Source organism: Schistocerca cancellata, chromosome 7, assembly GCF_023864275.1.
Source record: "Schistocerca cancellata isolate TAMUIC-IGC-003103 chromosome 7, iqSchCanc2.1, whole genome shotgun sequence".
NCBI lineage: Eukaryota > Metazoa > Arthropoda > Insecta > Orthoptera > Acrididae > Schistocerca > Schistocerca cancellata.
The window spans coordinates 175,825,902-175,849,029 of NC_064632.1; the positions used below are offsets into that span (position 1 = coordinate 175,825,902).

The 23,128-nt window shown below is 43.3% G+C and overlaps 1 protein-coding gene across 1 annotated transcript in view; it reads left to right on the forward strand.

Annotated features, from left to right (window-relative positions):
• LOC126092027 (helicase MOV-10-like) overlaps positions 1-23,128 on the forward strand; it is a 375,996-nt gene that overhangs the window by 125,583 nt on the left and 227,285 nt on the right. The window contains exons 5-7 of the mRNA XM_049907422.1: positions 1,194-1,359; positions 5,483-5,637; positions 14,713-14,834. Coding sequence (XP_049763379.1) covers positions 1,194-1,359; positions 5,483-5,637; positions 14,713-14,834 — 443 coding nt within the window. The remainder of the gene's footprint in view (positions 1-1,193; positions 1,360-5,482; positions 5,638-14,712; positions 14,835-23,128) is intronic.

Here is a 23,128-nt window from a genome sequence, read left to right on the forward strand (position 1 = left end):
CTTCACAGCACATTGTATCGTAAAGGAACAGAAGTCATAGAGTTTTAATACAGCGGGATGTCGTATGCAAAGCACTGATTGCTTCTGCTGTGTGCTGTTGTTACACACTGCTGGCTGCATGTCGTCTACTCGTGTCATGTCGTCTAAAAGTTGCTGACAGTAAAATTCAGGCTTCCAGCTGTCATTGATGCAGTGAATCGTATCTACTGTGACAATGCCCGAAGTAATACTCTTGCAGATTCAGATTTATGTACTTGTAATTTGTGCAGATTTTTCTGGATTTGCTTTTTCACATACAATGTTTGATAAAATTCTTCTTGAGAACAATTTATAATTGCTTCAATATATTTAGATTTTTCTTTATAATTGCCATTTGATGCTAAAAGTCATCTGTTAGTGTCTAATGGTATATTTGTCTTGTTGATTTTAGTTGACAATGGCATGTTATTAATGTTGTCGAGATAAAATTCGCTTATTATTTTCAGCTTAGGTATATAGCATTACTAACTTCTTTTATCACTTCAGATTATCATTTTGTTCTTATATGGTGTAAATATTACACAAGGTGTAACTAAATTCCCTTTACAGACTTTGAGGACAGATTCCTTATGCCAAAAAAAGGGGAAAAAATCCAGTCGACAGTGGCTCTAAAATGTGTACCTTAAGACCTGTCGGCACTTGCTCATCTTTGCTACTGTGAAACTCGAGGTGTCGGATTGTTGTAGGTGTCGCAGCGCTTGTGTGGGGTTTGGCGTTGTCATGCTGAAGGAGGGGGTGGGCAGTTTGTGGATGAATCCATCAAATCTGTGCTTCCAATTTTCTGATGGTCTTTTCCCTGTCCATGCATGTTTATACGAATTCACAAATGTCTTCTAGCCATTCCTGCTTAGCCATTTTCCATTTCCCTCATCTGAGATGTGGAAGTGGCTCTGCCTTCATCTGTTGAGCCTTCAGGATTTAGTTGTCTGCAAGTTGTGGCTCATATCGGCTCGAGTGATGTCTGCCACTTGGGTTCAGAGGCCATCCTCAGTTCGTAGAGGTGGTTGGTGGAGGCAGTGAAGACTGAAGACTGCTGGCTTACAATGTGCAGTATTGTTCCCAAAATTGATTCGGATCCTGTGTTTGAACTGTACAAGTACATTCCTAATCAAGGATTTTTATTACCATTTTTCATGAAATTGCTTTCTTTTCAGGTGAGTACAGATGTGTCTCACATTGCGTTCGATTTTATTGTCAAAAATACTTGGAAGGAAGCGATATGTGTCAGAGATGCATATTTATTGCATCCTTATGAAATCTTCAACACAAAAGATGAAAAGGGTCTCGTTGAAGGCGAGGTTGTTCTCCGTATTCATCCAGGTAAAATGCTGGCGTACATATTTTAAATTTCTGTAGCACATTGTGTTTGATGGGCTACATAAGATAAATTGTTACTTAGCTACGTTTTGGATGATAGTTGATATACAGTCATTTGGAGTCTGCACTAGCTGTTACCCACTGCTTCGCTTACATATCAATAGTTTTGTAATGATGAGCTATATTGGGTATGTAAGCTAGTAGTTTTACAATATGTCTGTGTATATAGTGATGTAAAAACGTTTGTATAAAAAAATATATGCATTGTGAGTTTGTGGGTACATAGTGAATGTGTTTCTATTATTTTGCTTTATGTCGAATCTGAAAGCATGCATTATATTTTCTAATTATATTTAAAAAATACCTTCATTCATTACATTCATGCAGAATTTGTTTTTAGGGCTGCTGTGGCTCACCAAGTACTGTGAGAGATGTTGCCACCAAAGCAACAGATACCAAAAGTTTCTTCCCTCCATTTTAATGCATTATAGTGCCTAAATTCTTTTATCCTTCCCCGTACAATGACTGTTTTATGGCAAACATAGTTAATAGGTCATAATAAAAAGCAGCCTCACCAAAGATCTCCCACATTCCATATTTAAAGGTATAACTCTGTTTGGAATGCAGCCGTTAAATGATGCCATCATTGTGAGTCTTCAGACGTCTACAGAGCTGTAAGAGGTGTGTGACACTCAGCATCTAAAATGCAACGGGCTTGTGACTGTTGTAGTATCTCTGTAGCTCTGACATTCTGCATCAAAGTTCCAGCAGAAATGTGTTTGCTCTGAGGTTTTCTGGAGTCAAGTAACTTTCACAGCTTCAGCTCTGTTAGAATTACATGCTAAGTCAGACTTATGTTTTCAAGGCTTATTGTAATAGTTTTAAATATTGTTTTTGGTTTTACCATCCAGTTTTATTGTATCTTCACCAAAAGTATCCAGCAATGCCAGGTGGTGTAGCAACTCAATATCACAAACTGTTTGCATTGCCACTGATCTATAAACTCCATGAGCCACTGACAAGTGCACCAGCATTATATGCATCCCACTCATGTATACCAATATTTAAAAGTTTTAATGATACCCAAAAAGATACAACTTTTTAAAGTAGCCTGTGCTCTTCCTCAGAATTCAAGTTATCTGTACACCAAATTTCATCATAATTGGTTCAGCGGCATAGTCATGAAAACGTAACAGAGAGAGTTGCTTTCACAATTAGTAGTAGCGTATTGGTATTAGTACAGAAGTATGGATTAAGACACACCGAGAATTGAATAATATTGTATTGATTACATTGCATCGTATTATATAGAACATATCAACCAACAAAAGCATTTTCACAAATATGATGAAGTTCAAAAGTGAAGGAGTAAGTAGCTTTATCGAAGAATAAATGTTTTTCCTTGATTTGCATAATATTCTTAAAATCAGTAAATATGTTGTCCTAAACACTTCGTGAGGTAGCCTGTGGCCTTCCTCAGGGTTCAAGGTGTCTCGCACCTAATTTCACGGATATCTGTTCAGCGGTTTGGTTGTGAAAGTTTAACAGAGCTACTTTCACATTTATAATACTAATATGGAGGTGATAATGCATCAGTTATTATGAGATCACAACTCTACAATATTGATCACTTCCTTCAGAGGGCACAGTGACAACTTTGGAGCACGGCAGGCGGCTTATAACTGGTACCATGTGTTCGTGGCTGTGTGCGCGTATGTTCACGCCAATTGAAACACAGTGGAATACATTGCCCGGTTTGTCTGTAAATCAAGACTAGCCAACATATTTAGAAGGCAGCATATTCACCAATAATGTAGGTGCTCAACATAAAGGTAGCCACTTAGAGTTCTATAGCTGTTAGAAGACGGCCTAAACACACACTTACCACAGTCAAGTCACAGGGAAGTCTATCTATGACAGAATCACTTTGGCAACACAAGAGAGACAAGAACAATCATTTATTAAAAATAATTTACATAAAAATACTTTAGTTTTTGCTTGCAGAGAAGGTGTGGCACTGATCTTAAAGGTTAGATTAGGTTCAGAACAGACACAGTATATGATGACTGACTGATCTAGCTGAAGTTCAGTTTGTACTGCAGTTAAAGTTCTGTCTCTCAATGTATATACACTTTGACCATCAATTTGACTAATTGTCGACACTCAACGTTAACTGTCAGGCAACTGGAACTGGTCAGTGACTGCTGTCTCCAGATGAGAACTTTCTGAACATTACAGACAATTGTAGGCAATTGGAACAACTGGAACTGGCAGAACATCTACCTGCAGTGACTTAAATATTGTGGTTGGTGTATTAATGTGCATCCGCTGTCTGTTTGGCAGATGTATCAGATAGTTCCAGGTTTCAGTGCTCTCTGCAGCGACAGATATAAATTATTGGCAGATCAGTGTATTGTTTGAATTTCTTGTTATGGAAGCATAAGATAGTTGCTAGTGCGTGCGTCATTTAGGTAGTGACTGGCCATACTACGTGTAATGAAGCGTTGAGCCTGACTGTAATCTGGTGTCCTCTGAAGGCTATCACTTTGCACCACATCTGGCAGATACAGCACACCACAAGGAATGACACATCTCTCGTAGTGGTGTAACATGGTATGAGAACAGTGCTAGTTGAAAGCTCCTAAGTGGCAGGGAACACGCGGAAGTCGTGCACTATGTATGACAGTCAGTTTCAGACCCGGCAGGAATTTTTGCTGTCACTGAACCCAGGCCACCTCGACCAGTTTCCGAATGAATGTTGTGAAGGGAACTGCAAGGGGTGAACCTTTGGAGTCAGGTACCTTGTGAACAACCATTGCTGACAGCAACAAGTGGAACATCAGTGGACCGAATGACACACGCTCGGAAGTAGCTGACTGCTGGCATGTACTGTGTACATCATGTCATGAGTTTGCCTCTGTTTGATCAATGAGAGCTGTCGAGCTTACAGATAGTCCGTTGAGACGAGTTCGTCTTGACCAATTCAGAATGTGTAAAGAGTATAGTTGAGACCATAGGTGGTTCTGTGTTGTGGACATTTTTTGTGCCGTGACTTGGTCTCACTCATTCAAGTTACTGTGAACATCAACCAAGATGTTTATTTCAACATTTGCGATGATAGTGTTGCTCATTTTTCTCCATCTTAATTATGGCTAGGCTGTAAACAAACTAATTTTTCAAAATGACTAGAGCCTTGTTCACAAGGCTGCATGCAAATGTTCCTGGTTTAACAAATGCTCATGCATTGACAGGTCCAATAAATAATCCGATATTAATTCCATAGAAAATGCCTTGAACTATTTGGAACAGCGGGTGAAACATACCAGCCGGCATCCCAGTGATTTGATAGCTCCATAGGATATAAGCATTAATGAGTGAGTGTTTCCAGCTGTTTGGGGCATGTTTGAAGGAACTTGTGGACTCCTTTTCTTGCCTATTTGAAGGCAAGAGTTGATGATAGACCAGTATTGGCTGGGGATCACTAATGTTTTGGCCGGTGTGCATACAAGATACCAGGTGCAAAGTAAAGGTGGTGGTGTTTTTGCATGTATTTTTCCATGCAAGAAATCATCATCACAGATGACGTCCAGTTTGTTGTGAATACAACAATCAAGTAGTCAGAATGGAGAAATATTACTGCAGGCAACTTGGGAAGCAGTGCACAAGATTTTGGAAAGTGAGAGACTACAGTAATATTACGCTCTTGTTTTTCAGTGATAAAATGCATGCAGTGCATGCAAGCAGGGAATTGTTGATATGCATTTTATCCTGTTCCTCTTTCGTTTTGGGACCTAACTTTCCTGTCCCTTTGTTGTGGCTGTCTGCTGTAGTTTCATTATTTTAAATTTATATATCTGTATTTAATTATAGTAAAATTTTTGAAATTATTTTTGTATAGAATTTATTGAAATTATTCTTGTAAACCTGTAAATATCAATACAGGTGCTACTCTTATTATGAGGAGGAAAGGTTACATACAAAGCAGTGTGCAGTAAACAGAATAAAATAATGTGGATTGGAATGTGTTTTGCAGGTTGCTTAAAATACTTTCTTTGTGTAGTAATAGGGCGTACAGTTTTGAACTACATGAAAGTAGATTTGCATTTTTTGCTTTTTTTCTCCACAGATAGCTCTTACATTGTCAGTGTTATTTTTGAAAATAAGGGTGTTGGATCGTACGGAGTACCTGTGCAGTTTGAAATAGAATCCAGTAAAGGGGCTGTAAAAGATGTGAAGGAACATTCTCAGGAGCTCAAGAAATTTAATATAGTCCGTGTTCTGGTAAGTGTGTGTTATTTTTCCTTTACCATTATTGTAATGTTAATAGGATGAATTTAGACGAGTAAATAAAAAAAAAAGAAAAATAACTGAACTATAGTTATCACTGTTATAAAATCCACATTTTTAGACTAAACTTTTTGGGACAGTGTGTTATTCAATTAGAGCTTTTTAGGGTGAGATAATTAACATCTACATTTAAAACACTGAGAGGGAAACACTATTAAGACTGAACTGTGTTTACAAATTAATGCTGTTGCTGTCCTATGATCCTCGAGATTGTAGACTTCTCAGCAAGTGTCACTAGTACCATTTGTTGTGACTTTTGTATCTTGGTATCAGCTGAGATTCTTAGTCATGGACTTTGATTGTGATTCAGTTTGTGTACGTTTTGTCACCATAAGACCACCAACTTTGTACCTATTGCATGTTTTCTTCAAAGTGATTTATAATGTCTTCTTCTAATAATTGTGTGATGTGAAGATCAGTCTTTGTGTGCATCTTTAACTACCCTTAAAAGCACGAATCTTTTTCTCCTTTTGTGGTATGTAGATATTTGTGCTACGAACTTGAAAGATTCTGCGCATTTGTTTTAGAATGTTATGTCAATATTATTATTATTATTATTATTATTATTATTATTATTATTATTATTATTATTATGTATTCAGTTCTTCCTGTCCTACAATACTTTTCAGACTTTTTGTGTGAATAAAGTCCCTGTATCAGTAGTTGCTTGGAATAGATTCCTGTAGTCAGTTTCTGTGAGTCATTTTTCCACGGACTTTGTAGTCTTTACAGGACAGAGGCAGACAGACTGAGTAAACACATCAGTAGTACTTAAGTTATGGTTGTATCCTTTGAGAGTTGATAGAAGTGGTCCAGTGTGACCCCTGTGACAAACATTTAGTAGCTAATCTTTCTTCTTTCCTGACTTCTTGTTAATTAAACAGTTTTTAAAGAAATGGAAATCACTTGTTTCATCTTATCAAATGTGGAATACAACAATATTGTTTTACTTTCTCTGTGGTTCACTTAACAGTGCACAAGTTTGACAATTTCGTATCACATAGTGCATGGAATTACTGAAGAGTCTGTTCTGTGATCGTACTCAAAAATAAGTGTGTCTCCCTCACCACAAAGTTGTCAGAAAGTCGTTCCATGATGTTTTTGATCATTACCAAATCCTCGTCCTCTTGAGCTTTTCTAATTCTTGTTATTAAGTCATTTGCAAAACTAAAAATGTCAAGTTACGACAAAGTCAGTGTTAGACAATTTCAGAATTCTGTTCTAAGATTTAAGCTTGTCTTGCTGTCCTCTCAGACCAGTCCTTATTCTACATCTACATCTACATGACTACTCTGTAATTCACATTTAAGTGCTTGGCAGAGGGTTCATCGAACCACAATCATACTATGTCTCTACCATTCCACTCCCGAACAGCGCGCAGGAAAAACGAACACCTAAACCTTTCTGTTCGAGCTCTGATTTCTCTTATTTTATTTTGATGATCATTCCTACCTATGTAGGTTGGGCTCAACAAAATATTTTCGCATTCGGAAGAGAAAGTTGGTGACTGAAATTTCGTAAATAGATCTCGCCGCGACGAAAAATGTCTTTTCTTTAATGACTTCCATCCCAACTCGCGTATCATATCTGCCACACTCTCTCCCCTATTACGTGATAATACAAAACGAGCTGCCCTTTTTTGCATCCTTTCGATGTCCTCTGTCAATCCCACCTGGTAAGGATCCCACACCGCGCAGCAATATTCTAACAGAGGACGAACGAGTGTAGTGTAAACTGTCTCTTTAGTGGACTTGTTGCATCTTCTAAGTGTCCTGCCAATGAAACGCAACCTTTGGCTCGCCTTCCCCACAATATTATCTATGTGGTCTTTCCAACTGAAATTGTTCCTAATTTTAACACCCAGGTACTTAGTTGAATTGACAGCCTTGAGAATTGTACTACTTATCAAGTAATCGAATTCCAACGGATTTTTTTTGGAACTCATGTGGATCACCTCACACTTTTCGTTATTTAGCGTCAACTTCCACCTGCCACACCATACAGCAATCTTTTCTAAATCGCTTTGCAACTGATACTGGTCTTTGGATGACGTTACTAGATGGTAAATTACAGCATCATCTGTGAACAACCTAAGAGAACTGCTGAGATTGTCACCCAGGTCATTTATATAGATCAGGAACAGCAGAGGTCCCAGGACGCTTCCCTGGGGAACACCTGATATCACTTCAGTTTTACTAGATGATTTGCCGTCTATTACTACGAACTGCAACCTTCCTGACAGGAAATTACGAATCCAGTCGCACAACTGAGACGATACCCCATTGTTCAAAGTCTTTTGGAATGCAGCACAATCCATTACAATTTTAAAATTTATTGTTAGTAAATGCTCTTAGGACTTTAAATGTTAACAGTAGTTAAGATTTCGAGCTCATAACTGCTTTATTAGTCGTCTTGAGATGTTTCAAGCAACTAAAATGATATAATCAGTTTTTCAGTACCCTTCAATATTATAATTACGATGTTTCCTGTGTACAAATTCATTTGCAACTGTGGATGACAAAGATCCCTCGCAACTTGCAGCTCACAGTAGATCATAATGTGTACTGCTGTACTAACTTGACAATATAGAATGACAGTTTCCACCTGTCACCTTCAACTGTTCTGGCATTGGCATTGTCACCCACACCCTCTGCTCCGTGGTTTCCAAGCCACGTCATGAAAACATAAGCAGGCCTCCACAGCAGAAAGAGATGCTTGCTCGCCATTGTACTTTGTCAGTGTTCTCAGCTGACACTTATTATACCAAATCTGCACATATGGCAAACCATATCGTGCACAGTGAGATGTTCCACACATAATGACTGCCTAAAAAAACACCTCCAGTTTCAGTGAACTTCTTTTGTTGGCATTAGTGGTTAGAAGTGGTAGATAATATTCCACAGAATCAACATGTTACACCACAGTAAGAAAATCAGCACTGTATAAATGTGATATTTCAATAAACTGGACAACAAATAATCTCAGAACATGGGTTAAGTGCCAAAGTATTCACTGTAGTGTCCCAGAGATCACTTGTCGTGTGAAAGCAGTCACCCTCACATCATACTAGGAACTCAGAATTGGGTGGAAGCCCAAGGGAAGAATAGGGTAATTTTTAATGACAGGTATGTATCTCAGAAAGAAAGTTTAGACACTTCTGGAGGAGGAGCTGTTAACCGTGACAAGCAAAGCATTTATTTATGACTCAACTAATATGAAGAAGAGTAAATGGGGCCATTGCATTCCGATTAATGATCAGATGTTATGCCAATTACTTTTGATCTTGGGATCTTTGGTTAGTGTTTGTTTTTTTTATTTACTTTTCTGACATTTTGCAACCACGAGTGGCTTGTGTTGTCAAGGTTGACCCTGCTGGCGGCAGATTGGAATCGAGCCTGCAACCACAGTCTATATGTACTGGCTGCAGAAATGTTTCCAGGACTTTTCCTGTTCGTTACCACTGTTATTCTTCCCTTGTTACTTGCTGCCATTTGCTACAGCAGAGGAATCCAGGATCTATTTATCTTGAGAGTTTCTTCTTTCTTGTTAAAACTATTAACATTTTATGAATTTCAATGGCTTCCATGACCCAAAAGGTGTTACAGCTCTTCCTCGTAGCATGAAGCTGCAAGGGGCAAAATTTATTATGCAGATGGTCTAACACAGCATATGCTCTGCCATGGCCATTTCCACCACCAGTCCCAACCTGTAACACCCTTTTTATTTGATGATCCTGGTATCAGTGGATCATCTAGTTGTTACAACATAGGCTTTTCTGCATGTACACAGTGTTGTGTAGATCATTCAGGAATAGTTCACCACCATCAGTAACCACAGAGAGGAGACTTTTGCAGAAATTCTGTGAGGCAGAGGCTTACGAGCCAGCTGAGCAAGTTAAAAGTTCTTTTCAAGAACTGACATTTTGAAAAATTAATTTTCTAGCTGCTAAAGCGCCTTATCCTCACTTTTTGTCAGTATTAATCATCCAAACAAATAAATATAGTTTTCTGTCAAGCCAGTGTCCAAAAGATAGTTTTATAAAGTGCTGATAAACTGTGTGTGGATTTGATGATGGAAATGGAGTGTTCTTGTACTCGAACTTTGAGTCTGTAGGACAGATTCCCTGCTGACAACTAAGGTTGCTCATAGGACATCTATTATGGTTTCCCACTTTATTGTAGAACACTTATTTTGGTTAACTCATGTTGGTCGCAACATCTGGGTTTTACTTCACTTCTTTATTTAAAAAAAAAAAAAAATAAAAATAAAAGGAAAAGTACACCTAATAAACAGCATAGTCGCTAGCTTGCTTGTGTGTGTGTGTGTGTGTGTGTGTGTGTGTGTGTGTGTGTGTGTGTGTGTGTGTGTGTGTGTGTGTCTTTTATTTCCTCAAGAATGCTTTGGCTGAAAGCTAAGTTTGTAACAACCTTCTTTTCTTGTGCCTGTCTGCAACTCAGTGTGTCATCTTTATGGTGAGTAGCAATCTGTACTTTGCATAATATTGTTAAATTAAAATAATTTTTTGACACCTCATTCTACTCTATAAATGACTGACTAGATTGTACATCTTTAGTTGGGTTACATTTATCAGTTTTTGTTGTAGATCATTATGCAAAGGATAGTTGCCACTCACCATGTAGCAGAGATGCTGAGTCATAGACACACACACGACCACAGTCTCTGGCAACTGAAGCCAGACTGGAAGCAGGAGGACATGATGGGAGAGGCAGTGGGATGGTGGGGGTAAGGAGGAGGAAGCTGGGGCAGGGAGGGGAGGGATAGCAGGGTAGGGGTGGAGGACAGTAAAATTCTGCTTGTGGGAGTATACAGGGACAAGGTAGAGTAGCTAGAAGCAGTCAGGAGGTTAGATGGAGGGTGGTGATGGAAGTAGCAGCAAAGGAGAGAAGTAAAATATTGAGGGTACATTGGTGAAATAGAGGGCCGTGTAGTGCCAGAATGGGGACAGGGAAGGGACTAGATGGATAAGGACAATTACTAATGAAGGGTGAGACCAGGAGAGGTTCGGCAACGCGTAATATATTGCAGGAAGCGTTCCCACCTGCACAGTTCAGAAAAGCTGGTGTTGGTGAGAAAGATCCAGACGGCACAGGCTGTGAAGCAGTCACTGAAATGAAGAAAATCTTGTCGGGCTCCATGCTCAGCAAAATGGAGGCCGAGCTGCTTCTTGGCCACAGCTTGTCAGTGGCTATTCATGTGGACAGACAGCTTATTGGTTATTATACCCACATCAAATGCAGCACAGTGGTTGCAGCTTAGCTTGTAGATCACATGGCTGGTTTCACAGGTAACCCTGCCTTTGGTGGGATTGGTGGTGGTGGTGGTGGTGGTGGTGGTGGTTGGATGTATGGGACAGGTCTTGCACCTTAATCTATTGCAGGGATATGAGCCATGAGGCACAGGGTTTGGAGCAGAGGTTTTGTAGGGATGGACAGGGAAACTGTGTAAGTTTATTGGGCAATGGAATACCACTGTGAGAGACAAGGGAAGGATAGTGGGTAGGACATTCCTCATTCAGGGCATGAAGAGAGGCAGCCAAAACCCTGGTGGAAACTAATTCCTTTGCTCCAGTCCTGTGTGGTACTAAGTCATGAGGGGAGTGCTCCTATGTGGCAGGATGGTGGGACTTTGGGAGGTGGTGGTTAACTGGAAAGATAAGGCACAGGAGATTTGTTTTTGTACAAGGTTGAGAGGGTAACTACAATCTGTGAACGCTTCTGTGAAAACCTCGGTATATTTTGAGAGGGACTGCTTGTCACTAGAGATGAGGTGGCCATGGTTGGCTAGGCTGTATGGAAGGGTGTCAGTTGTTGAAGTGAAGGTTTTGCTAGTGTTTGGTAGGTAGGTAGGTAGGTAGGTAGGTAGGTAGGTTGGTAGGTAGGTTTCATATAGACAGAGGTACTGATGTCACCATCTTTTACGTAGAGGTCAACATCAAGGAATGTGGATTTTTTGGGTCGAGTAGGACCTAGTGAAGTGAATGGCATTGCCATCAAATTACACTTCTCTGGCTACTACCTTTCCTCCCACAGTGACCTTCATCTGTCCAGATTCTGCCAACCCTTAACCCTCAACAATGTAGTCCTGCAAAACCATATCATTTGGGTCCAAACTCCTTGCAGTACCTTCTCTCCATCTGTAAAATTCGCCAGCTCAGCAATCCCAAATTCCTGGACCCCATAACACACACTGGAATGCTTGCCCTTCAGGAACTACAGCAACGTGCACAATGCCACTCTGTTCACTTCCTTGGACTTCCACTATCCACCATCTCTACAACCACATCCAAATCCTGCCCACGTCTCCTAATAGCTGCCAAATATTGTCTCTCAGACCTATATCATTTACTCCACTCTCAAAAACTCACTCCTACCACCAGGCGGAAACAAGAATCTAAACAGACCCGAAACACAGTCGTGAACCTTTCTTCAAGAGCCTTAGACCTGCAGAAGAATCAGTCCTTTCCATAGGCCCTACCTTTTACTCCACTCCCAAATTCAATCATGCATGACTTGTTAAAGACCTTCTCTCCTTCTGCTGGTACCTACAGTCAAAACACTGTTTTGCCCACCGACCCTACCCATCAGACTCAAACAAAGACCAATGTTGAACCCTGCCTGACTCAGTTCATTCCTCCATCCAACTGTGATCCACCCTCACTGTTCCCAAACTACTGCCTTTTAAATTTCCAGAATTTCTTAACCTCAAACCTTAGCTCACCATCATTGCCCAAATCCCTCAACATGTAAACTAACCAACTGCCATCCATCACCTAAAAGCTGATCCCGATCTTATAAGTCCTACTTGCTGACAAAGCTTCTACCACTGTTGTTTTGAACTACAAAGATTACGTGACAGAAGGGTTCCGCCAGCTGTCAGATTCATCCACCTACAAACCCTTCCATAGTGACTCCATTCCAGAAATCCAGCAGGCTCTTCACTCTTCCTCAAGGAAGCTCACTGTTCTTTTGTGAGTTCACGCATTGTGCACACAGGGCCCTGAGCTGTTGCAGCACATTCTTCCTTCCCTGACTGCAATTTTCGTGACCCTGCACCTCCCTCCATCCCTATCCGCCACTCCTTGTGTGCTGTCTCCTCCTTCCCCTCTCTGTTTGCTTGCAGTTTTGTTCCACTTGCTTCTGCACTTTCTTTCTTTTTGGCATTTAGGTCTCCACTTGAGGTTTGATCTCCATTTCCCTGGACCATAGCTCCCCTCCACCCTGCTATGTCACCAGCCCGCGTAGCCATTCAATGTGGTGGGGCTGTTATGTACCCATCTGACTTGAACCCCCCCTGATAACACTGGTATCATACTACTGATACCTGAGCTGTTCCCCACACCATGTATGCCTCCCGCCCACTCTACCTCCCGCCCACTCTACCTCCCGCCCAACACTACCTCCCGCCCAACACTACCTCCCGCCCAACACTACCTCCCGCCCAACACTACCTCCCGCCCAACACTACCTCCCGCCCAACACTACCTCCCGCCCAACACTACCTCCCGCCCAACACTACCTCCCGCCCAACACTACCTCCCGCCCAACACTACCTCCCGCCCAACACTACCTCCCGCCCAACACTACCTCCCGCCCAACACTACCTCCCGCCCAACACTACCTCCCGCCCAACACTACCTCCCGCCCAACACTACCTCCCGCCCAACACTACCTCCCGCCCAACACTACCTCCCGCCCAACACTACCTCCCGCCCAACACTACCTCCCGCCCAACACTACCTCCCGCCCAACACTACCTCCCGCCCAACACTACCTCCCGCCCAACACTACCTCCCGCCCAACACTACCTCCCGCCCAACACTACCTCCCGCCCAACACTACCTCCCGCCCAACACTACCTCCCGCCCAACACTACCTCCCGCCCAACACTACCTCCCGCCCAACACTACCTCCCGCCCAACACTACCTCCCGCCCAACACTACCTCCCGCCCAACACTACCTCCCGCCCAACACTACCTCCCGCCCAACACTACCTCCCGCCCAACACTACCTCCCGCCCAACACTACCTCCCGCCCAACACTACCTCCCGCCCAACACTACCTCCCGCCCAACACTACCTCCCGCCCAACACTACCTCCCGCCCAACACTACCTCCCGCCCAACACTACCTCCCGCCCAACACTACCTCCCGCCCAACACTACCTCCCGCCCAACACTACCTCCCGCCCAACACTACCTCCCGCCCAACACTACCTCCCGCCCAACACTACCTCCCGCCCAACACTACCTCCCGCCCAACACTACCTCCCGCCCAACACTACCTCCCGCCCAACACTACCTCCCGCCCAACACTACCTCCCGCCCAACACTACCTCCCGCCCAACACTACCTCCCGCCCAACACTACCTCCCGCCCAACACTACCTCCCGCCCAACACTACCTCCCGCCCAACACTACCTCCCGCCCAACACTACCTCCCGCCCAACACTACCTCCCGCCCAACACTACCTCCCGCCCAACACTACCTCCCGCCCAACACTACCTCCCGCCCAACACTACCTCCCGCCCAACACTACCTCCCGCCCAACACTACCTCCCGCCCAACACTACCTCCCGCCCAACACTACCTACCCCCCCACCACCACCACGCCCACTCTACCACCGCCACTCTACCACGGCCACCACCATCACGCCCACTCTACCCCTCACCCCAACCCCCCTCTCTCTCTCTTTCCCCCCCTCTCTCTCTCTTTCCCCCACCCTCTCTCTCTCTTTCCCCCACCCTCTCTCTCTCTTTCCCCCCACCCTCTCTCTCTCTTTCCCCCCACCCCTCTCTCTGTGCTGTTTCTTACTTCATTTTTCTGCTGGAATAGAAATGTAATAATTTGTAAAGAAAACCTATTGTGTGACCGACTTGTGTCGATATCTATGGTCTGAATGAGTCTGAAGCTTTGTTGTAGTTCTCTGGTTATGTTACTTCATTTCTGTACCAAATACTTCAACATATTTAAAATTTAATTTTGTTGCAGGTGATTAATGTCCAGGATGAAGACAACGTGCCTCCAGATGTTATACCTCACGAACCAAGCCCATTCCGGCGATTGGAGTGGACTGATGTGGAGACTACAGTGGAGGGGACTTGGCCTAATGGGTATGCCAGGCCCTTTCCGTTTGTTTTGTGATTATTGAAGTCTGGGAAACTAAACCACTCTGCTTTTGAATAGTTATCAGTTCTATTCACTTTAATTCTCATTCTCTTCATCTGCTACTTATCATAAAGAGTTTTAGTTTATACAGTTTGATAAACATGCATATGCGCATCTTAAAACTCCACATTAGTTATATGTTGTAGAAGACAAATTGGTAGCTTTGAGAGAAGAAGAGTGAAGGCAACAAACATCAAATACGTAAAAAGACAAGGCACAGTAGAAATTCCTGGATAATATAGGCGATATTGGATTTAACTGACAAAAGGAGAAAATATAAAATTGCATTTAATAAACCAGGCAGACTGAAATACAGATGTTGAAAAAATGAGATTGACAAAGTACAAAAATGGTTAAATGGGACTAACTAGAGAATAACTGCTAGGATGTTGGAATATGCACGACTATGGGAAAGATGCAACCTGCAGGAAGAAAGAGATTTTTAGAGAAAACAGAAGTAACTGTATGACTACAAAGAGCTCTATGACAAGATAGCCCTAAGCAAATAAGAGCAAGCTGAAGGTGGAAGGAATTTTTAGAAGGACAATGAAACTTAAGGCAGTATTATAGAAGAATAGGAATTAGGTGAAGATGAGATAGAGTATATTATACTGCGAGAAGAGTTTGACAGAGCAACAGTAGGCCTGTGTAGAAATAAGGTCACAGGATAGACGGCATTACTTCAGTTTTATTTTGTAGCCCTTGAGAGAGCCAGACAAGTGTGCAACATACAGCCGACAGGTGAAATACCATCAAACTTTAAGAATAATGTGATTCCAATTAAAAAGAAGGCAGGTGCTTACAGTTGTGAATACTGTTGACTCATCAGTTAAGTTATGGTTGCAAAATATTTACATAAATTATTTTATTAGTGTTTCTTATTGGATTTCTCAAACAGGATAACCTCCCAAGGTTACTTTTTAAAAATCGCTCTTCTGACTGGTTTTATACATCCCATTCAACTCATAGTAGTGCTTACACTCAACATCCTCAACGTCTCTTGTCTGTCCAAAATTTTATTCCTCTATTGCTCCCTGTAATACAGTGGAAGTTATTCCGTGATATATTAACAAATGTCTTATCCTCTTCCTTCTTGTTTTCAGCATTTTTCAAATGTTCCCCCCTTCACCAATTCTGTGGTGAACATCCTCATCTAATTTTCAACATCCTTCTATAGCATCATGTCATACACTTACATTGTCTTGTTTTCTTGGTTTCCCCACAGTCCATGATCCACTACCTTACAATGCTGTGCTCAAGACATAAATTCTCAGGAATTCATTGCACAATTTAAGGCCAGTGTTTGATACTAGTAAAATTCTCTTGGCCAGGAGTGTTCTTTTTATCTATGATAGTCCTCTTTCCATGCTCCCCCTTATAGAGGCCTTCAGTGTACTCATTCCATCTATTTGCTCCCTCCACTTAAACAATGGAATTCCCATGGCACTCTTAATGTTGCCGCCCTTGCTTGTAATTTTATAAAAAGGTTGTTGAGAGTTTTTTTATATGCAGAGTCATTCAGATGATCTTTTATTTCATATTTCATTGCGTTTTTCCCATAGCCGTGTCATCTTGGCTTCCCTGCACTTCCTCTGTATTTAATTCCAAAGTGACTTATATTGCTGTATCCCTGTCTTTCCCTGAATGCTTATTTCTTTAACCCCAGGTAGGTTTCGTGAGTTTGTGTGTTGCACCTACAGGGCCTGGGCCATTGCTCCCATTCTTGCTTCCCAGGCTGCGTTTCCTTCCCCACTAGTAACCAGTATGTGTAGCCAGTCAGTGTGGTGGGGCTATTACGTACCCATCTGGCTGTGCCCCCTGACCACACAGGGATCACACATCTGATATCTGATCTCTTCCCCCCATATATGACTAGGAGTGGTTGCTTGTCATTCCAGGCCATCAGAACCCTCACAAAGACGGCCATGCTAGACGGCGCTTGCTGTGGCTGGGTGGTGCCCATATCGAGAGCCCTGATCGAAGTGGGTGGTATCAGGACAGATGCTTTGCATATGAAGCCTATTGACCTCCACAGATCTGGCCATTCTTTTACAACCATCTCTTCAATTGGTAACGGATCATTGAATGCCATTACTATAACCCTGTGACCTTCCCTTCCCTGGCTACACCCAGGGAGGAGAGATAGGCTAGCTGGATTGGGGTGGAACAGTTTCCCCGCTACCTGGTCTGTACTAGGCTGGACGGGGACACATTCACCGCCATAAAGCTGTTACTTTTTGTGGAAAATATTGAAGACAAGTGTGCTGAAGTGGAGTCTCTCAGTAACATGTGTTCGGGTTCCTTGTTGATCAGAACTGCTTCTGCAATCCAATCCGCAGCACTTCGTGCTCGTGATCGCCTTGGCAACATCACATTGTCTGTTACACCTCACCAGTCTTTGAATATGGTCCAAAGAGCAATTTTTCGTTGGAACCTTATCCTTCAAACTGATGATGAAATCTGGGCCAGTCTGGAACAACAGGGCATTCATTTTGTTTAGTGTGTGCAGAAAGGTCGTAAGGACAATCGCAACAATACTGGCCCCTTTATTATGGCTTTTGAGGGAGGTATACTCCCGGTAAGGTCAAGGTTGTGTTATCAGTGTGATGAGAAGCCGTACATTCCATTACCTACGGAGTGTTCTCAGTGCTTGCATTTCGGGCGTATGTCTTCCCGATGTACCACAGACCTTCTGTGTGGTAACTGTGGACCCCCATTCCATGAGGGGAGCTCCGATGTTTTGCCATCTGTGTGTGTAAATTGTCACGACCATCACTCTCCACGCGCACTGGAAGTAAAGGTACATTGTGTAAGTCCCTTGATCAGTTATCTTAAGTGATGCTTGTCAGAAAAATGACAGACTTCGCCCTGTGTTGGTAACTTCTACTTTCACTTCTGTTGCATCCTTTCCCCTCATCCCTCTTCTTTACCACAGTCCCATCCCTGTATCCTCTCCCCCTTCCCTGAATTTGCACACCATCCCCTCTGTATGTCGCTCCCCTCCCCTCCCCTGCTGAAGAAATGCTTCTCTCCTTTGGTATCTGCTGATGATGGGTCTCCCTCTTGGGACCCCTTTGCCCGATGTGTCTCAGGCAGGTGACCTCCTATCACAACTTGGCCACAGGACACACAGTCTGTGTGCCCAAGGTCTCCCACTCTCTTTCAGTTCTGGATCTTGCAGAAGCCTGCTCACCCTCTGTGTCCTACTCTGCTCAACCAATGAAAGAGAAGAAGAAGAAACATAAGTCTCAGGACAAATCTCCCCTGGTGTACCATGAGGTGCCATCTGCCCCCTCACAACACAAGTCTTATGTATTTATGGATGTCACCCAGTCCTTGTTGCTGACGGATGGTGACTGGTGGTGTGATTGGCTCCATCCTGCTCACCTCTCATTTGGATACGCACCACTTGCTTATTCAATGGAACTGTAATGGATACTACCATCACCTCCCAGAGTTGTAATCCCTTATTACCTTTCACTCAGCAGCTTGTGTCTTTCTCCAGGAATCTCATTTTACTGATGCTCACTTACCAACCCTTTTGAGTTCTGTGCTTTGTTGGAACTGGGTCGGCCCTTTGAGGGCTTCCAGTGGCATCTTCATGTTGGCCTCCTGACAGGCCACCTACATCTGCTGCTGTAAGTGCCCTCCTTCAGCAATTCCCCCCTCGCTTCCTCCTCCATGGGGATTTTAATGCCCATTGCTCCTTATGGGGCATTGCTTTTTCATAAAGTCGAAGGCTCCTCATTGACCACTTTCTTGCAGACTATGACCTGTGCCTTCTTAATTTTAGTGCCTCATTTGCCACTTTCTCTGCCATTAATCTTTAACTCTCTTCCCCTCACCCCCCTCAGGGGCTCAGCATTCGTTTGCTCAGTGTAGGCTTGGCAAACCTGGGGTTCCTGAGCTAGGCATTTGTAAGCACTGCAAGCCCTCTGTCACCTTAAGCTCTGAGCGTGCTTCAGCGACCACCATGCAGCACAGCTGTGGAATGTTGTGTGTTTCTGAGAATGGGGGTCTTTGCTTGATCGCCTGGACTGTGAGGAAGGTACACACACACACACACACACACACACACACACACACACACACATATATATATATATATATATATATATATATATATATATATATATATATATATAAAACCTCAACCTCAAGGTGTGCTACGTGCTGATGAAATAATGGCTGTTGAGGTAAAACAGGCAACCTCTGGGCACCAGCCGCCCTCCAGTTGTGTCATGCTTGCTCAGGCTCTGCCTGGGTTGACAGTTGTTTCCCTAGCATCTTGTAGGATACCTATAGAACAGTCACATCAAACTACTACTCCTGGTGGGACAGGTGTACTGTCCGGCAGTACCTACACCCACTCCTCAACGAGAGGTCGGTTGGTCAGTCCTCCCAAAAAGAAGTCTCAGAATCGTAGTAACAGGGCCTTAGTGTGACATAACACTTTGTCATCAAGCCAACAGGAGGAACCTTTGAGATCTCCCCTTTCTATATTCACAAGGCATTGGAAGGTATTGATGGGTCTCTGAAAGGTGTCAAGTGACTTCATAATGGAACACTTATAGCTGAAACTGCTAATTCCAACCAAATATCTAAGCTTCTGGGATGTAAAGCCTTAGGTGACTACTCAGTTGAGGCTGAGTTATGTAACACCCTTAACTTTAGTAAGGGCGTGGTTACTTTCTCCGATGTGACGGAAGTGGACCTAGTGGAGTTACATGAAGAATGGAAAAATATGGGCATCATGGAAGTGCAGAACTACATGATGAGAGTCAATGGCAAATTGGAAAAATTGGCAATATTTATTCTAACGTTTAATACTCCAGAATTACCTGAACATATTCTTGCAGGTTATATCTGTTTTAATGTTCGCCCATTTGTTCCTAACCCAATGCGGTGCTATAAATGTCAAAGATTTGGCCATACCATTATGGGATGTAATGGGAAGACTACGTGTGGCAAGTGTGAAGACTCAGCTCATGAGTCAGGCAATTCTTGTACACTTTCTCCAAAATGTGTAAACTGTTCCAGGGATTACCTAGTGTGGAGCAGACAGTGTGAGATTGACAATGAGGAAAGGAAAATTCAAGAGTTGCAAGTAGAGACATACATACCCTATGGTGACACTAAAAAGCTTTCAAAGCTATGCAAGCACCAGTTTTTGCTACTTCTTTTGCATCAGCCCTTAAGACACCAATCGCTAAGTGTCATGCCTTCACACACTCAGAACACAGATTCAAGTATGAGCACATGCACTCCTCGGTGTACCTGTGAGGGAAATGCTCCACTTGAGACTGAAGTCATTTGGAAGCTGTCAGCAATAGGCTCACCAACTAAGCCACATACCACTACCAAACATCAGAAGCCAACTTGGCAATCCCTGCAACCCAGGTAACCACCACCTCTCAGCAAAGAAAGAGTCCTTTGAAAAGTAGTTCTAAGTCCAAGAAAGCAGTAGTTAAACCTTCGGATCGGCGAGCTCTCTCCCTTTCTGATGGGGACTAAGCTCTCTAGGATACAGACTTACAGTCGGAGGAACTGGATAATGTTTCCCCTGACCTCCCTGGTAAATCATTGCCTCCGAGGGAGAAAGAAAAGAACCACCATCACTAACCAATGGCTTCCACAGGGACTTCTGTGTTGCAGTGCAATTTGAATGGATATTGCTCACATTTGGCAGAATTGTAGCTATTGGTCCGGGAGAAACGTGTCTGCATCTGCTTACAAGAAACGCATCTTCAAGTCATTGAGGCACCTGCATTACAGGGCTACCACGCATACACGAAAGATGATACTACTGGAGACAGGGCTAAAGGTGGAGTGGCTGTTTCCCTTGATGACAGATGCCACTCCTCGCCTGTCCCTCTTTCCACAACCATGCAAGCAATTGCTGTGAAAGTTCACGCACCCTTTAATACCACAGTGTGTTCCATGTACCTACCCCCTAATGTTGCTCTGGATGCAGACACATTGGCAGTACTCTTCCGGGCACTCCCATGCCCATTCCTTCTTGAGGGGGGGACTAATTGCACACAATGTGCCGTGGGGTCGGCTACCTCTTGCTCCAGCGGTCGGATGATCAACTAGTGCATTCTGAAAATATCTGCCTTCTGAACGCGGGTCAGATGACTCAATTTTTGCGCCGCTACAGGGTCTTTTTCAGCTGTTCATGTATGTTTTTGTTCTGCAGCTATTGCAGACTCATTTCAGTGGGAAGCAGCTCCAGATTTACATTCTAGTGACCGCTTCCCAGTGTGGATCCATCTACCGACTGGGACAGTGACCAACAGGAGACCACTCAGTTGGATGACACAGAGGGAAAATTGGTTACAGTACAGTACAGTTGACAGGCTATTTTTGAACAAAAGGATTGCATACAGGAGGCGGTGGCCCATATCACTTGTGAGATCCAATGGTCTGCCACAGAGTCCATCCCCAAGTGTAGTAACCACCTCAGATGACGGCCTGTACCTTGGTGGAATGATGACTGTTAATTGGCAATCAGAGCCAGACAAACAGCTCTTTGGAACTTCAAACACATTTCGACTACAGACAACCCTCATGCCTTCAGATCTGCGAGAGCACATGCGAGGTGAGTGATAAAGGAATGGAAGATGGCTTCCTGGGCGGAATTCAGGACTTCCGTTGATTGGTCCACTGCAGAAGTTTGGGAATCAAGAAGACGGTTTTCAGGCAAGCGAAGTACATGTCCCCTTATGGTCTTGTCAAGTAATGGTGTCTTGGTGGACACGCCAGAAGACATGGCTCAGGTTTTAGCTGAACACTTCTTTACTGTCACTACATCATCCAGACAAGCTCTCGCTTTTCAAGTGTTCTGTAGCACTGCAGAGATGAGGAGACTCAATTTCATTCTTCCTTAATGAGGAAGTCTACAACCTTCTGTTCTTAATCTGAGAACTGGAATCAGCTTTGTCTGCAACCAGAGACAGTGCTCCAGGACCTAATAAGATCCATTATGCCATGCTTAATCATCTGTGCCCTGAAGCAAAAGGACAGCGCCTCTCTTGTTAGTCAGATCTGTTTGATAGACAGTTCCCCATGACTTGGAAGGAGGCAATATTAATTCCGTGTTAACAGAATCTTCCATCGGTTCTTGGTAGAACAACATTATAATAATTTAAAAGCACCAGTTTGCTTTTGTTCTACAATATTACTTTTATTGTATTAACCGGTTTTGGCCTACAAGGCCATCTTCAGACATTTAATGTCTGAAAAAAGAAAAAAAGAAAATTAGTGCTTTTCATTTATTAATATTAATTCCAATTCTGAAAACCAGGCAAGAACTGTAGCGCCCCTAACGGTTACTGGAGTAGCATGGTCAAGTGCCGCCTCATCACCTGAGCCGCTCCCAGTGCAGTTTCAGGTGCTACTGTTCCATCCTTAATTCTACTGGAGATTGCAATACAGGAGTCCTTCTTATGCCAAAACTATTTGGTTTGTGTGTTTTTGATCTCAAAAAGGATATGAGACTACTTGGAGGGACGACATCCTTTGCCTACTTCACGAATGGGGACTACTTGGACGCCTGCCACTTCCGATCCAAGCCTTTCTCGAGGACTGGCATTTTCGTTATTGCAGTGGTGATGTCACGTCTTACTGCTATGCTCAGGAGAATGGGGCCCCCCCAGCGCAGTGTCATCAGTGTCACATAGTTTTCCATTGCTATCAATGGAATTTCCTGTGCAGTCAGGAGCCTTGCCAAATGCTCTTTGTTTGTAGATGACTTTGCAATCTTCTTCTCTTCCTGTGATCTTACAACTATGACAAGGCAGCTACAGCTGACCATTAGGAGGCTGGAGACCTGGACCTGGACAACTGGTTTTTGGTTCTCACTCACTTTCGGACCAGCCCAATTTTGAGTCTGTGTGCAGAGGCTGATGACATATCCTTTTGGCTTGACAGGTGCCGAAAATTTCGACATCACCTCAGTCATTGATATTTAGTTCAGTGATCCAACCCACCTTTGGATGCCCCCCCCCCCTCCCTCCTCCCCCTTCACGGTCCTTCCGTCAATTCGTGCATGGCGAGCATGGGGCCCTGAGCTATTGCAGCCTTCCTTCTCTCCTGGGCTGCATTTCCTTTCCCTTTGTGTCAATTTTAACCTTGCTCAGCAGAGTTGTAACCAACCAGTGCTCACTATGGGGGACAATATTAACCTTGCTCAGCAGAGTTGTAACCAACCAGTGCTCACTATGGGGGACAATATTTT